Genomic DNA, 18,221 nt, shown 5'->3' with positions numbered 1-18,221 from the left:
ACAGAAACAATGCGTTCTATACAAGGATAGGATCCGCTGATTGATCCAACATTATCGATAAAACTATTTTGAAATTGCGCGTTACCGTGTCGGCCACTACTTTCAATGATTCAACTATTATTGCGGGACACGCAAACTCCCGCGAATTCAGAACTAGAACTCGGGAAGGTGAGGCGAAAGAAAAAAAAAGTAAGAAATAAAATAATTGACGAAGTTTGACAGTAAATTACTGACTAAAGGGATTGGTGTTTACCTCTCGCGCCGTAATGTAAATTGGTTTGTTGAGGATCAGCCAGACCGCCGTCTCCCAACAACCAGGATGCGTTGTGCTACCCTCGTAAGTCATGTAACCTGTGGTGTCCGGTAAAAGGCTTTTCAGAGACAAGTAGCGCACAGGTGCGGTGTCGCCTAAAATATAAATTATTAGTAAGACTTGGATTAAAGACACTCTCTCAAGATAAGATTTAATTATCTCGCGTTTCGCGACGAAATTTTATATTAGCGAACTTTACTCGCAAAAACTTTCTCGAAGACATATTTCGTGGACCGTCCGGCGTTTTTACACGCGTTTTTCCGCCCTTTGATATTCGATTCCCGCATCCCGTCGCGAGACTCTGTAAGCGAAAATCATTCTCGCTGCTGCATGGCGCAGTGTTCCCATAAATTCAGCGATTATCCTGGCGCACAGCGAGCCTCGTACTTTCACCGATAACAGGCGTATGTGGATTACGGGAGGGATAGTAAAACGTAAAACCCTCAAATCTTGCGCTCTAAGGCTTCCCAATGGTAAATCGATGTCGCGATACTCAACGACGAGCCATTTTTTTCAACGCGCACGCAAATACTGGCGAACGCAGCGGACGAGGTGAACGACATAACTCGCGATTCGTTTTAGCGAACTCGTTTTTGAATTTTTGGCAGCGTAACAAAAACGAAGTAGATCAATAAAACGTCAATAAAAAAATAAAAAAATAAACAAATAAATAAATAAAAGAGAAAAAAACTGCGTAATCTACTACGCAAATGTACATAAATCTTACGCACGCCGCATATTATTGTTTTATGCGTTTATTTAATTAAATTTTTTTTTTGCATTTTTAATTTTTTGCGAAGGATGATAACACAGCTAATGGCACCTTAGTTATGAAACTCTTTAATCGAGAAGTCTCGGGAAAAAATATAATTTGCTCTTGTAGATACGACAGAAATGACTGACCCTAACCTCGTGTTATTACTGACGGTTTCACGGGTCCTCGTTACCTCGTTCGAAACGTATTAAAATTATTATCGGCGACTGTCGCCCTTGCCATTGAAATAATGGCGCTTGAACGATAATGCCCTCGTAATAACGTCCGCGTTGATTCTGCACATTTAGGGAGTTATAATTTGAAACGTCGTTGGTCATAAGTGTATCATATAACCTGGTAAATAATGGAATTACAAGAACAAACAATATGCAACTCGCTTGTAAGCCGTCACTGCGCGAATATCTGCGTCTCGTGCAGAATAGTGTGTATACGTAATGCATTATGCACTATCCGGCATAACTTTCCTTCGACAACAGTGGTCTCGCGCGTTCCATCATGAAAGCATACCCGTTTCTAATTCAATTATTACACTCAAACAATTCATTATTCTTACTATGCGTAGACTTGCGAGTTTGAAATAAAACAAAGATATTTGAATAATAATATTCAAAAAGTAAATACGTAAAATTTATGGAGTTACCAATCGAATAAAAAGTATTTCATTTTTAATCTTTAAAGTACCGAGGTGCGAAAATAACGCGCGCGTTAAAAAAATCGAGATTACGCGATTGATGAAGCGGAAATAACTCACGTAATTACGATCGCGCATTCAGACGCGACGGAATGAAGCGTCGCGCGAGATGAATTTCGGAGACCGTCAACCACGTCCGGAATACGTGTCGACGGGATTTACTCCTGAAGAGAGCGAGCGATGGGTTTCGAGTGTATATACGGTAGGATGCGCGCCGTTCGTAACCGCCGGACGTCCAGAAGTGATTTGTATCTTTCCTACGTAACGCGCGCGGGGCGAAATCCAGCGTAAAAGGTCATCATTTCAGAATGTGCGGTGAAAATAAATCTTTCCCTCGGAACAGTACGCGCGCTCGCGCTGGGGATCGTATTTATCGGAACCGTGGAAGGTACGTTATCGCGCGGTTTCACTGTGCGGACTTTCGATTCGAGCTCGTTTCCTTCTCTCTCCGGCAAAAATTAATCTTGCGTACAGGTGATCGTTCGATTAAGAGCTCTTTGGCGTCTCTTAAAAAAATAAAAAAAAAAAATTAAAAAAAACGAGGTAACGTACACTCAGTAACGCGCGGTATTGCCGTGTACATATTTCGGATGTTATATGTAAGATCGCCCGAGCCCTCGCTCGTGGATGAGATGAAAATCCGGTCTGAACTGTATGTACATACGGCCTTTCGCCAGTTTATCTACAAATAAAAGGGATACGTATAATCCACGATAGCGCCGACGTTTCTACACAGCTAACGTCTAAACACTCCGCCGCAACGTCCTTCGTGTATATTGCGTCTATTTCTCGAATCGGGTCCGTGACGCCGTGTCGTCGCGAATCTCTGCTTACAAACGGGCACAATCTACCATTTACTTATCTTGTGAGCACAGCTAAATTTACACGAACCGCGTGTATTACGCACACTGTATCAAACGTCGCGTCTAGCCGGGCTTTTTGCGTCATTAATTTACGCGTCTAAGCGAAGAAGAAACGTAGCTTTCCGGCGGCTCGATTGTCAAAATAAATTTACAAACAGCCGTAAAAAATATAATGCGATAAACATGTTTATCGGCTGTATTTGTTTCGTAATCAGAGAGAATAGCGTAAATAAAGAGACAGACAAAGGGATCAAAAGACTTAAGTATCAAGTACAATGCCTGGCGAGAGTTTGAGAGTGAAATGTAGAGTAAGTCGCTTCTTGGCACAAGGGAAACACTTTACTGCATCTAATCACCCTAACGAGTCCGTTTGAAGTAGTAATATGACGCAACGACGATTTTGCCTCTATACGCGGCAAAAGCCCGCCGGTAGTAATCGCGGCGGGGAGCGGGTGCTTTATCAAAATGTCGCTCTATGTACGGCCGTCTATTTCTCGTATTGAGTCCGTGACATTAAAGATGGGCGAACGCGTTTCTCGCAAATGGCAGATCTGGCACGAGGGAACTGCCGTTTTGCCTCGCACAGAGAACGATCCTCCACCATTGCGCGCCAGCTTTCGACGCGCCCTCCGCCACCCCTTCTGCGCCCTCGTCGTTTCCTCCCTTGTAGAGATATTCTTAGGACGACATTCAGGAACCTCCGGGCGCAAAAAGTAGAAGCTGTCAGGTTCTTCTCGAGGCGGACGCCAACCGTCCCTGCGCCACCCCCCCGTTTCGCCATTTGGCGCTATCTATTTACGTCGACGTGTCGCGTCTTGCGCGAAGTGCGTGCGTGCTTTATTTTTATTCACCGTCGCGCACTGATTTTGCTTGATTTCTCCCCGGTGAACGGAGTCGACGTACAAGTACCGGGTGGAGAATAAATGGAACTTGAGGGGGAGGGGGCGGGAGAAAGAAACCCGACGAGATGACAAGTAATAATAACAAGAGCATCGAAAAGCGAGAAAATATCAACTGCTCCGTATCGTCTGCGGCAGCGAGACTCGGAGTTTAAGGGAGACGGAAGGGCGTGAGAGGGCGGGAGGGGTCCTCCCGGTGATTAATGAAATGCATTAACTCCTTTCTTGGGAAAGAGAAGAGGGAGCCTGAGAAAAGACCGCCGGCTACGAGATCGCTTCGAGAGTCTGCGAACTACCGCTATTGATACGTTCGCGCGCACAAGCGAGATTAAACGAGGCAAAACGCAGTTGTATTATGCATTGCGGGGGACTGCTATAAGGAGAATGGAGATTTATCAGGTTTTGAAATTATCGAGCTTTTCTCACATTCCCCGCATTCCCCATTTTGACGAAATCAAAGCGAATTTTTCTGGGGAGAAAGTTTCGACGAAAGTTCGCCCGTTTTTTTTCTGGAATCGACTTCGTCGGGGTGTCTCATAAATTTTTGATAAATCGCATTTCTAACGTAAGAAAAGTCGCTTGAAGCTGACCATTGAACACCCCGTTTCGGTTAAACAAATCTCGAACGTATTACGAAACGTAATTAAATCAGGCACGCAGTTCGCATATCGATACTCGTCTTCTCGAGAACAACATAGCCAATTGATTCAAATTGTTTGACTTTTTTTAGGAGGGAAAAAATTCATTCCGGTCATTACTGTAATTTACTAGCCACATCGTGTATTATAATAGTAGTCTTCCCTCGTAAAAAAAAAAAGTACAGCGATTTTCGGCATGGAAAGCGATACAACACGTTCTCGTTTAATAATTCATGGTCGACGCAAATCCGTGCCGACGCACCATTATCTACTATCGAACGGGCCTGTCGGCCGGTCGCAGATATTGTATTTCCGTGGCGGGTCACACGCACGACGCACGGCCGTCTCGTTGCGTGGAAGTCGAGTATCGTCGGAAGTAACGTGAGGTGCTCTTAGGAAAATTGACCGTGCCTAATGGCGCCGGCACACACCGGCGGAATAATGATGATGACAGTGGCGATAATCGCGATATAAGAACATCTCCGGCACACGTAATGAACATCGACTCATACGTGTGCCGTGTTTGCATGTTTGCATGCACGTACGTATGTGAATTGTTACGAATACAAGACACTTGATTTTGCCCCGGCTCCGTGCATTAAGGTCGCTCGATTCCTCGAAATGAGATTCTTGTTTGCTGAGTGAATAATTCTCGGCTTGGAGACGGCCGAGCTCTCAAGCAGTTTATTTTGTCTTATATCGTCTTGACCTACTACGCAGCTAAGGGGAGTTGAATCATTTTGCTATTTACTCTCAATTAACGCGTCAATTCGTCACAACGACCGGCAAGGAGATTTAATAAAACTCATATAAATGTCGGAGTAATTCAAAATAAATAATGGAACGACGTTTGAATTATGTGACAATTGAATTATAAATTCATTAAATTTAATATTCATGAATTGATTGAATATTTTAGGCAAATAGAGTGAACGTTGGAAATCATCTCTTTGGAATGTTAACGCGTTCTTTTTAATTTTCAATCATTATCCGCTTTATTTATAATTTTGTTTGCATATAAGTTTGAAATAGAAAAAAAAAAATTATCTGATATCTAACGGAACATTAAATGTTATACAAATATTATACGTGCAACTTTGATCAACTTAAAAACGAATATCTAATTTGCTAGCGTAATTAATAAAATTTGATTCATCTTTATTATCGCAATAAAATATATTTCTCTCGTAAATACGTTCCCTTATTGGATTTATAATTTTCTACGTATGCAGAACCCGTAGCTTCAATCTAAATATCTGGATATTTATTCATAACTTTATTTCCGAATCGATTTGAAAGTAATGTAAGTATCATAGCTAGTGTATTCGACGTAGCAACCACATATGTTTTGAGAGCTTTACAGCGATACATAGCGATGTATCAATAAATAATAACATTTTTTAAAAAACCGCGCTACCATCGTTACGTTCGAATTCATTGCGCCAATGTATACGATTTTCACTACTTGTAGCGTTATTTGTAACGTATGCCGCTATCAAATACATCATATTTAATACGCAGCTTGCCAATTAAACATCACGATGTACATGTAAACGTCAATCATAATTCTAAAGATATACGGCGTTGACGTACAATATAATTTTGATAAAATGTCAGAGCTTATTTTTCCACAAGTTATTTACGATTGCTTTAAATAATGTTTAAACGAGCTTTTTTTTTTTAAATCTTCGAATACCATCATATCGATATAACTCGTATCCGCGGCTGTCCTTGTTAGGAGCGCCAAAAAATAAAAAAAAAAAAAACCAAAAAGGGTCGATTGCTCTCTCGACCCTCGGCCCAAAGACAGGGTGGTCTCTTTCTTTCTTTGTCAGCGTGATAAATTCACTATCTCCAATCCCCGTAGGTACGAAAAATATTTCTATCGACTAGGGAGATCGCGTATAGAGTAGACGCGAAAGAAGTAAAAAAGAAAAAGCGCTGGGCAACAGCGACCGCGGTGAAGAAGGATGCTATACCCCGCCGAAAGATAGAAATGCATCGAGGTGGGAGATACCTCGCGCCTCCCGACGGCTATATCCGCAAACTGGTTTCTGGCGTTTCGTTATATGGCGAAACGCCACGTCTGGAGGGTCGGTAGCGAAGGTGGGAAGCAGGGGGAGAGAGTTAGAAAGGGGTGGTTTTGCTACCCTGCCGTATTGCGACATTGTGTATACGATTGTGCAGCTGCGCGCGAGGGAAAGAGAGAGGCACTGCGAGAGCGGTATGCAACATGGATGCATCGAGAGGCGAACGGGGGATGGCGGAAGAGAGAGTCAGGACTCTGAAGGGGTTGCGCGAGTGGGCCCCGTCGGTGGCAGGGGTAGCTATAAAATACAATTTCAGGGGTGTCGGTTTAATACCACGCATACCGCGCAAATATTTCATCTATTATCTACATTTCGTAGATACGTAGGCATTCGCCAAGCGGTGTGCGGCTCGCCGGGGCTGTACCGGGGGTGCGCGCGGAGTAAATGGCTGGAGATGTGTATGTATGTACCGCGAGGCTGCGAATATTCCTCCGCTACTAGGACTATGTCCCGCTCGGTTACTTCCCTGCTCGCGTTACTACGCCGGCAACGTCGAAGCATCCCTTTCGTGCTTCGCACGATCGTGTAAATCAGTGCATTTCAATTTAAAGGTCGATACTATTTCGCATACGAAAATTGACCGATAATCGCGAAGATGAAGATGCAGCTAGCGGAGTTTTGTAAACGATATCGACAACATGCTAATTATACGCGTATCAGGTCCATAATTAACATCACAAACGCATCGTACGGATTCGAAGAAGGTTCGTTGAAAAGGTTGAAAACTATTAAGTTTAATTAATACTATTAAGTTTAATTAATACTACTTGAAACAAATTTTTTTTTTAATATTTGCGCGTGAAAAATTAAATTGGTTAACTAAAAATTATCTTTTCCTTTTTATTTTATCGCAATTTTAAAACAATTTACATTTACTCTTGCCAAATATTCCGGGCACGGGATATTAAAATATATCACAGGCGTGACGAATATGTGTGAATACTCGAAAACTCATTTATCGAGTGGAAATTATTGCTTTATAAAATTCGAAGTAACGCCGCATATTCTGCGTCGAACAATTCGCTCAATGCAAACGTAACAATTTAAAGAACGCGATTTATAATAAAAATTACTAATTATGATATATAATTCATCTGGGGCTCGTACAAAAATTACGCGCGAATAAACGATACATTGCGAAATACGCCTCGGAAATATCTGAACGGTGCGATTGACGCTTTTCGTCATGCTTTTCCAATCCATCTGTGATGGCCGTAATCACCGTTAATTACGTCACATGCATTATTGATCAAGGTTTAAAAACGCATTATTCGTAAAATCGATTCGGCAGGGACATTACTAACGTTATTATTAATGACGGCGATGAAATCAATTTTCCCCATGCGCATTGTGCGCGGATAAATGAAAGAGTCCTTATTTTCTCGCGATTGCGTTGTCGTAGAAGCGTTATTAAACCGAGCTGTTAAAAGTATTTTACATATCGATATACGCGTTACTAATAATATGTCACATTATCTTTACTGGAAATAATTTTCTCTTCGTCGTGTTATTCGGCTCGATAAAATGCTTAAAACGGTGTCTTCTCGTAATCGCAATAACCCAACAGCAATCAACGTCTCGATATTGTCGCATTGAATAAAAAGTCCCTTTAAAACCGGTCGCCCCCCACGCAGTTTCGTTGATTGCGAGCGAGCTGCACGCGAGCTTTCCGCGCAAAAACATGTTTAGCTGATGAAAAGCTTGAGTTAAATAAATTTCACGATGGCATAGGCGAACTATTGTGGGCCTCCGTGTATATGCAATGTGCCTGTCTCGGCACGTACACGACAATGGAATACTTAGATCCCGCTGTAGCTCCTCCTCCCCGCGCGCCATTTTCCATTGTCTTATGATTTATGTTCCCTGGTCGCGGTGTCAACAGGGTATTGATTAAAATACACACATAGCCGTGCCCAGACGTGCATACAGATTTATGCACACACCGGCCGGCCGGAGTATGTGACATCGCCGTACCTTGTAAATCGACCCCCGTGTGCCCCCTTTCCCCTATCTCGCGGCCGCCCGGAGCGTTGATCGTGTTAACCGTGTAAAAAGCGCCAGGCACGCTTCCAGGTCGAATCGTTTAGCCGAAGAGACACCGAACGCTCTTATACACCCTTATCCACGACTGGAAAAGGTGACAGGGGGGTGGGAGGGAGGAGGGGAAGAGAGAGGAGACGGCATCTGAAATCCTAGCGGAAAGCACACCAAGTGCAGAGGAGTTGCGTCAATGGTCCTATTTCGCCCTTCTCTCTCTTTCTCTGTCGGCTTACGTCCCACCCTGTTTCCCCCTCGAGAATACTTGGCTGTAAAGTTTATTTTCTTCCTCGTCGAGCAATGCAACCAGCCGTGGCATTCGCAGAATTATGCCACGCAAGTAGAACGGTGCGCGCCCTTCTTGCCGGCGCAGCGACGGTGGATGCGCGCGGATGTAAATCGCGGGAGGAAGTTCGTTGCGCCGATGGAATCTGCGGGCGAGGGCGAAAGGCAAAAGGGAGAAAGAGAAAGAGAAGAAAGCGTTGCAAAGGAGAGGGAGTCATATTTCGATTTTACGTCGGGCGCAATTTGCGTTCGTAAGTCGCGCAACGCGATGCATCAAAACGGCGGATCGCGCCCGCGCCGTTCTTGACGCAGCGGCGCGCGAGCCGCTATAATCCATTATGCCTGCCATCCATTTAATTTTAATATCGTAACGAGGCTCTGACGGGCGTTAATTCGCCGAGACAAGTTGTGAAAAATCGCGGACGGATCGCGATGATATAAACGCCGCCGGTACCTATAGAGACTCGATTCACGCTCCGCTGTAAACGCGCGTTATCGCCGCTTTGACAGAACCCCGCAATTTTCTTCCGCTTCAATATTTAGCATAGCTGAGTAAACTATAATTTGCGTGGTATTACGCAAACGTTGCATTGCCCGTGCAAATATAATGACGTGAAAGCGATAAAGGCAGATTAATGCAAAAATCATTATGGCGGAATTAAATATTTCGAAAAGATAAAAAATAATGACGTATTACGTAAAAAAAAAAAAAAAACTGAAATTATGACCGCGACGAAGCTCACGAGATGCCAGATAAATATCTGACGTGATATCGCGAGTAATTAATTATTTTAAGTATCACGAATTATAATTACTCACGAAAAAGCGAACAAAGAGACAGAGCCCGACGATTATCTCTTTTTTAAGGGAAATATACTAATTACTCTATGGTAATTAGAAAGCTGGGAATTTATTAACTAGTTGTCTAGTAGCATTGTTTCGCTTACTTCGATGCACGGGAAAGCATTACTGTAAGTAATTTACACCGTCGGTTCGCATTTTCTTCATTACTCTTGCTCTCTGCTAAAACGCTTTCTCGTTATTCATACCCGTGACGCTTCTTTTACTTTTTGTCATTCTCAATAGAACGCGTATTTATAATCCTTGTATTCCCGCGATAATTCTTTATGTGTGTGCGAGGGTGACAGGAGTAACTCCCCGAACTTCGTTAATGAAGAAATTATCGCGCATTGTTGAATTACAGATTGAACAAATGCATTTGTTGTACGTGCACGTCTATATTATCAAAGACATAAGAAAGCGCGAGAGAAAAGAAAAGAGAGAAAGAGTTATTAACTGTGTTTAGAAACGATTTCCGGAAAGCTAACATCCATTACTTATCCAACCGGATATGACAACTCATCGTTCTTATAAATTCCAACTTAAGATTGGAGGGAAAAGGGTGCTTTTCACTCTATCCTACGGCGACAGTCCGCTGGCGCGAATACTCGGTAGGTCGAGGAAGTGACTCGTTATCTTAAGAGAGTCATTTCGTCCCCCTTCGTCTTTTTCCTCCCCGTGGAGGCTCCGTTCTCGACTTTTCACTCTCGACTCGAGTGCCATCCGCTACAGCCGCCACCGCCGCCGCCCCTCTAAGCTTCATCCTAAGTATCACCGGCAAAACCGACACTTTTCTCTTCCCCAGGCGGCGTTTTATTTATTATCCGCGGTTACTCCAGCGGACCACAGCATTCGGGCAACTTTGCGTTCGAAGCCTGCTGCGAGCACGCGATGCGTGAAGCGCGTATTCATCGCGACGCAAAACCGTATAATCCTGATCTCTGATGCTCGCGCCACATTTTTTTTTTGCGAACCGGTTTCTTTTAATGGGACTTCACTAATTGCAACTTCTGTCTTGTAAAGTTCTCGGGCGCGATTATTAAACGAACTAATAATTTTGTTAAATTACTGCTGATCGCGTAACGTAAAAATTTATTTTTAAAAAATAATAATAATGAAACTGAGATGTATAAAGAAAATATGTTATATATTTCTGATAAAGGAGCATAATAAATTTGTCTCTGTAAAATAGCTCAGAGATAAAAATGTTGCAGAAATATTCAACGATGTTTATGTTAATCTATTCAAACGAGATAATCAGATTCCATTATTTCTCAAGTTATATCTCTTGTACGTAACGTCATTTATTGGGTCTCTTCGATGTGGAGTATGTCGAGACGATTTCAATGACGCATTTAGTTGGGGTAGGAAATTAGTATCGAGCTGTGCTGCACAGCTTGTTCAGGATTTACGTTCCGGTGACACAATACGACGTAGTTACGTCGTCTGTCGTTACATCACGTCGCCCGACGTACGTTATAAAAAGCACACAGTGGGAGAGCGATCGCGAATAGATAATTATTATACATCGCTTGATTCGCCCCGACATCAATAACCAGCTGCATTCATTGGCTGCGTTCGAAGAAACCAGAGCTCTCGTACAATTTTCCATAAATATTTTACTCTCACTTTCGAAGTACAATTTTCCTGAATAAAATTAGGTACCTATATTTTACGCGCTAATTATAAAACATTACAAGTTTGTTTAAGAAAACAATGGAACAATGGTTAACACGATGTATGCAATTTACTTTCAAAAATATGCCTCTCGCTAATTATAAAATTATTTTCCAATACATCTCGGAAACGAGCCAGCGTTATTCGCGCTTACTTATATAATTAATAAAAGAGCCAAAGTTAAGCGATTCCGTTATTAAATATTATTTTAAGATACATCGTAAAGAGAAAAGTTTCTAGTTAAAAAAAAAAAAAAAAAAAAAAGAACATAAAGTGCGCACAAAAGTAAAACTATTGCGACGTCTAGTGGAACCTCGGGGATCGCGGGGTTAAAAGGAAAAGAACTATTACGTTGTTGAACGAGATACAACCGAGTATGATATTGCGCAATAGAGACCCAAGGGTGACGACGAGAATGTCTAACTTGATTTAGGGAAAGCGAAAGGGAGGAGCGCTTTGCACTTCCCTCCGCGATATATTGTACTCACCTCGATGTATAACCTTGCTGAACACGCTGGTGATGATCTGCAGCTCAGGGTTTAACGTCTCACCGAGCTGAAACAGAAAACAGCTTCCTTTGTACCCGGTTAAACGACAGTGACGCCTTATGCCATACGTAATATCGCTATCATTACCACCGCCGTATGCACGTGTCCTTCGCTATTCTCTCCCTTTGCCCCGCGTCTTCATTCTCTGCGCCCTGATACGTTTTCCATCGATTTCCCATGAAAAGGGGTTGCTCGGTCGGTGCTAAGTGCACCGCATAAAGAGGTGAAGGCGAGGAGTCGTTTCAAAAGTTCTACACTGGGCGCCATTAAAGGTAACCGTAAAACCCCTGACTAAACCGACCAAGGGCTTTAAAGTAACGATAAATAATAAAAGTTGATCCGCGCGGCCGCGTGGGCTCGTCGTCGATCAAAAGTTTCGCCGTTTCCTTATCCGCGGGGCGAAATTATTATCGTCGCCGCCGTCTCATCTCCCCGTTCCGTAAATAGAGGTAAACAAGAGGGAAAAGAGGAGACGGATAAAATGAAGTGAGTGATACGATCAGGGATAGAATGCGACCGCGGCAGAGATATTTTTTTTTATAACAGGCACGTTCTTCGGCATTCAGATTTACGCATATTCGTTAATTAAAGACGTGTTATTACCACGTGAAAGACGACATTTGTTCTTTTGCTTTTTACGTAAAATAAACTATGCGATAACAGCAGCATCAAAAATTTTTTTAATGTTCTCTAAAGATACCGCGATTTAAATAATAAAAGAAAATCGATGTTTGTGCGCGAGCTTTATTTATCTGAGATACATAAGATCTTAAGTAAGACGCTTTAAATGTTTTATGACACAACGATTATCGGCTAAATGCGTATAACGATATTGAATTTATCAGAAGCTATAAGTTATGTAAAGAGGTGGTGACTGTTTTACCTCTTAATCCAGACACTCGGGAATTACATAGGACGTAATCGAGATTCAGTTGCGAGACAGGTAAGCGGACGCCGACGGTTTAATCTCCGTTTAAATTTCTTGTAATAAAGGGACCCTAATCTTAATTATGAGCTAAGAGAATTAATCTCAATGACGGCCGTCCTTAAACGTTCTTAATCTCGTCGCTATAGGATATACTTAACTGAGGAAAATTCGCGGTAATCACGATTTCTTCATATTCATTTAATCAAAGGGTAGTTTATCTAATCGCCGGTCCTATGAAATTTTAAACCGCGCATTAACGTATGTAAAATATTTCTCGATAATATTGCGCAAACAATAAAATTTTTTATATAAATGTAAATAAAAAAAAAACTTAATTAAAACAAAAGAAATGAGCGTACTTCTCTCTCCAGCGAAAATCATTAACGTCTCGACTTTATAATTGTTTTGTTCAATTAATTAACGGGCTCAAAAAAAGAAAAAATATTTAGTTCTCTTATTAAATCGTTGCTTATATCTTCAATGTCCACAGTAAAATACTGCGAAATCAGCTGCGTTAAATCCCAACGTGGTACGACCAAAGTCTATCTAGTTAAATTCGGTCTGCAGTTGCGGCTTACGCCGTCAGCATGTTGTTACTTGTTTGGCAAATCAACCGTACACTAATTTGTAATTGTAGCTTCGTAATTTCCGCGGCAGTCGGGCAATAAACAAGCACCAACGACGACGCTCTGTCCTGAGATCGTATCGATCGCGGGAGGGGTCTGTTCTTCCGGTCTCCCTTCTGTCCGTGCCACGACGATCGCGGATAAAGAGTATTGCATTAATCGGCGGTGGAGAACAGCCGGTACTCGACTTCGCGTCATATTATGCACTCCGCCTGACGGACGCGCGAAATTAGCACGCTCGATTCATCTATTCTCTCTCACTCTCTCTCTCTCCCCCGCCTCTCGCAGCAACACGGGATCCTTCGTGTCGACCGAATTTCTCCTTCTGTTTGATAGCGCGGAATTCCTGTCTTTTGTCATTAGATCAGGACTACTGACTGCCAGTCGCGCTAAATTGACGCGTCGCGCAATTACGGGCTCGCAATTTCCTCGCGGTAGTTAAAGCGATAAACAGCTGGCCAATGCATTCATTGTCAGTGTTGTATCGATAAAAAAATATTTGTGGAGAAGAACACCGATACCTTTATTTACGCTTTTAATACGCTTTTAATTATCATTACAATTGGTTACGTTGATCGCGCGTGGTCTTTTACTTTCGAAAAGCGAAAAGAAATTAACTGTTGTACACGCAAATTTCGCTCTTTTAATACTTATCACGAATTCGTGTTTATACATAATTTACCTCTCCGATGAATCACAAGCAATTCGTGAAAACGGGGACTCGCTCGAATCGCGTGCTGCGAATAAACTTTTTCGAGCGAAGAGAATGAAGGGATTCCAGAACTTTTTTTCCCCCAATAGCTTTTCAGTAATATAACACCTATACGCGAAGTTTTAGGTCACAGGTCGCGATTCTTTCGCCCTTCTCGAAAAAAAAAACCTTCGATTCCCCTTAGTTCCCTTTTTTTCGCATTACGCAAAGCAAATGCCGCCGTTGGCACGCGCCGTTTACATGTCGTGACAGTCGCAAGGCCAAGCGTAGGTAAAGGCGCATAATTGCGTCAACGTCGCATAATTGTGCGAATTGTTTGTTCATGTTGAAATTTAAATGGCACGTTCTCGTATTACGGTGGTGTCTTACGTACTGACGGTTCGAAAGTTTTCGCGTTAAAATGTCGGCAGAGTTCGTTCAGGTCCGAGATCGCAGAAGTACCAACTCATTTGGATCTCATCCCTCAGACACCCCAGGGTATAATCCGTTTGAATTACAGTCGTCAACCTGGTTGCCTCCAGACACGCCTTTACGATCTATTCGTCGGGAGATCGAGCACCTGTTAAAGGTTTCCAGAAAGGATGATGCCGCATTGGGATTATTCGAAACGCTGACCTTTTCGGACGTACAGCCGCTGCATTTGCTCGGATTATTTTATCCTCTCATTGAATTTCGTTGATTCGTATGAAAAATATATTTTGCGGTCGCTCAAAATATTCGTCGTTTGCACGGAGCTTATTTTACAACGTTTAATTTCATTTAATTTGTCATATAATCGAAGCTCTTCCTTCAACAATCTTATAACGTTTAATTTAAAATTAATGCGCGAGATAATTATCATTAAATTAATCATTTTAATTGAGTGACTTCGGGTTTTTAATTTTCTTTCAAGTGGAATACTGACTCACCGGAGTATATATAGCAACCAAAAAATCTTTTACATTATCTCTACCGGAGCCAGATCATGAATATTTATACTTATCTGTCATATTAATCAGCAGACGGGGCTGGCGAGCAACGAGAGCTAATGTAAAAGCGCACACAGAGGCGCGGCTGTAAATTCTAGCGGAAAAAGCGCTATTATGCTCAGTATTATCGCGTCGACGAACCCTTTTCATCGTCTTCTTACGGCCATCGTCGTCGCCTTAAAGCGCTCGTAAACATCCTCTTAAAAATATTCAAAAGTTGCTGTCGTTTGTCGACGGCTGCAAGCGGAGTCAAAGTGCGTCGTTATAACACATAGTCGCTGGCAACGCATACAGCTTCTTTCCACCTTTCTCGCTTCATCTTTTTTTTTTTCTTTCTTTCTCGCTTATTTCGTCGTCTTCGTTACACTGCAACCTAGTCGCGGTTTCGAAGGCTAAGTTGCTAAAGAGGGCGGAAAACGGACGGGAAAAGGGCGCTCGCTGAAAGAGGGTGCGAGTGAGTGGCGCAAGGGCCAGAAGGTCGTCGCTGAAAGTTTCAAAGTTATTCCGGAGGTAAATACAGTTCGGGGCGGTGGTAGTTATTGCATGTTTTATATCGCGGTTTTTAGGGGAGGGTAAAGAGAGAGAGAGAGAAAGAGGAAGAGAAGTGAGGAAGAAGAAATGCATCACGCGATGATAATCTTTTTCATTTAAATTATTATATACGCGAAAAATATTCTGCTTTCCACCGACAAAAAATGTTGAGAACGCGTTCCTTCGCGTTTCTTTATTTCTGTTCGTATAACACAGCTGACAGCTCGTCAGTTCACTCGTGGTTTTTATATACGAGTAAAAAGCGCATGTATATTTAATAAATGCGTAGTTTCGCGTCTGATTCTGCCGGGCGAAATTGCAATTGTAATTAAAGTAATTTGCAACTCGTTGATTTGTTGCGTCGTGCGTTTTTATTTAACGCAATTATTGCGCCTATCCATTTTACAAGTAAATGGTCTTGGTAAAAAGTTTGGCGATTGAGCGTTTATAACGAGAGAAAAAAAAAATTGAAAAGAATGAACCGACGAAGCAGGAAGAGACGTAACAGAAAGAAACGAATAAGGGATAAAAGAGAGCCGCGACACAGCTTTAACCGGCCAGAAGGTTCCTCTCAAAACTTGAGAATTTATTCCTGTGTTAAACGCCGCGCGTCTTGGAAAACTTACCGCGTGTTTGCGCACAGCCTCTGACCGAAATGATTATGCTATAATAATGCTATTGTTAGTTTGAAATGTAGGGAGCTGCTGGGGTTTGCTGCTTGAAAAAATAACGGATAATGTTCGCTCTTACCGTGATGCAATTAATAACCGTTAGGGAAACTTCACTGGTTTCTTGCACATACATAATCGTTCGCGCGTACTCTTACACGCGACTTTCTCTAAAGTTGTTTTAAGCGTGTCGAAAACATTTGTTATACTTCTCGCCATATTATTCTCGATAAATTTTTATAAAACTGATCGGAGTGCGCGAGTTATTTTTCTGGCCATTCATCTAGTATAATTTCAACGAAAGGATCGCGTAGAAAAAAAAAAATTAGCGAGATTAAAATAATCGATGTAATTCAACATTTGTCGTTTATTCGCTGCAAGACAAGCGCTATTAGCGAGGCCACGTAACGTCTGTCACATACTAACTACCATAATCTTTGATACGCTGAATGCATTTGTAAAGGGAAGCTAAGTGCGGTCCGAAGTCAAGAAAGTTAGCATCACGATATGCACCCCGTTAGAAGCGGCTTTGCCATAACGCGATAGCTTGACAAGAGCCGGGGGATGAGAAACGGCGGAGGTGTTAACAACCAACATAATTATCAATTTACGCGGCCCGTTTCGCCTAACTAAACGTAAGACTTGGAAAGAAACGATAGATCATGTAAATGAATTCAGTGGATATGCATTTTTAATAGTTTACACTGTTACATAAACTGATGAAAAAAATTTTTAATTTAATTTTAAATTTATTATGATTTTGCATAAAAAGAATTTTTGTTTTTTTTTTTTTTGCCGAACTACATGCATTTTTAATTTTACTAAATGCAGCAGGTCTAATATCCGTGCGATTTAATTACGTCTTTATTAATGATGTATAAGATTAAACGACTGTAAAAATTTATAGCTCGGAAGTTATATACGTGCGAAAACTTTTGCGGACTTAAACAATTTGAAAAATGGACGAAACTTTTGTCGGCAAATTCACTCACCTGCACCATTAACGAGATCGCCACCAACCCCTGACTTTTATGCTGCGCCTCGCTCATGTTGTGATACAGCTCGGCGTTAAAGCCATAGACTTGTATCTGCAACAGAAAACCACAAAGAAATTACTTCCCGGTGGAATCGTGCCGCGGGCATAATCGTATCTCCCGTAGCGCGATCACACCGACAAATTCCATCCTCGCACGAACAAATTCTCGAGTTTAGAGTTTAGATTCCGGAACATTTCGTGTCCGACGACGCCGTACCACGTCGTTCCCCTTGTTGCCCCAATGCTTCTATCTTCCCTCGAGATCGACTCGCTACAATCACGTATCTGGCCGACCATTGCAGCTAATTAAACGATAAACTCTAGATGTATTTATAAATATTCAAAGCTAAATAACTATTAAGTTAAATCCATGCGAGATATAAATAACAAGTAAAAATACTTTCGAATAAAATTATTGATGAAAAACGTTAATGACTTTATCGGTTATTCTCTAGCTTATTAAAAGAATTATTTCTAAAAGGTACCCAGGTCAATAAATATATATTCACTTTTATTTCGCTTCAAACTGTCTATATGAATTGTTTTTGTAAATGTGCAATTTCATATACGACGAATATTACTAAAAGTTGAAGAAATCGATAAAAGATGCCAGTGTATACGATCTACGCGAGGTATATTCAGTTCTACCTTTTATACTCTGAATAAATATTCCAAGAATATTTATCGAACACATACCTATTAAATCACATTCTTACGGGAGTACATAAATCTTCAGAGGCACCAAGATTCTTAAGCGCATACCATATGTAGATGCACTTTTCCTTTGACATTTTTGCGCTTCTTATGCCAGAATCTGCGTCTTTAGCAAACGGAAATATTCTTTCGTACGATACACACTTTTTCTAAGAAATATTGAACTCTAGCGAGAATAAAGTTTTCCTCGATACCTGATCATATCTCGCCTTTAACATTTCGCCTTTGCCTTCGTATTCTCGTGTAGAAAAATATATCGAGTATATGTTATTGTTGTAATAAAACAAATATTTCTCTTTCCCTGTACCTACATATCCGCGAGATTTAATGGCGAAGCTACACCCACGCGGATCGTTGTTTTAAAAACAGACTTTGCGCGGGT

General features: G+C 41.7%; 1 protein-coding gene across 2 annotated transcripts in view; it reads right to left on the bottom strand.

The window, feature by feature from the left end:
• The window catches only part of Carpa (Carbonic anhydrase-related protein A), a 116,150-nt gene that overhangs the window by 2,221 nt on the left and 95,708 nt on the right, over positions 1 to 18,221 (bottom strand). For both annotated transcript variants that reach the window (XM_070654516.1, XM_070654517.1), the window contains exons 5-7: positions 17,082 to 17,177; positions 11,597 to 11,663; positions 254 to 408 (exon numbers count right to left, since the gene is read on the bottom strand). In XM_070654516.1, coding sequence (XP_070510617.1) covers positions 254 to 408; positions 11,597 to 11,663; positions 17,082 to 17,177 — 318 coding nt within the window. The remainder of the gene's footprint in view (positions 1 to 253; positions 409 to 11,596; positions 11,664 to 17,081; positions 17,178 to 18,221) is intronic.

Source organism: Cardiocondyla obscurior, linkage group LG03 (genome assembly GCF_019399895.1).
Source record: "Cardiocondyla obscurior isolate alpha-2009 linkage group LG03, Cobs3.1, whole genome shotgun sequence".
Lineage (NCBI taxonomy): Eukaryota > Metazoa > Arthropoda > Insecta > Hymenoptera > Formicidae > Cardiocondyla > Cardiocondyla obscurior.
The sequence above is the reverse complement of the archived record's forward strand: the minus strand, read 5'-3'. Positions and strand labels throughout refer to the sequence as shown.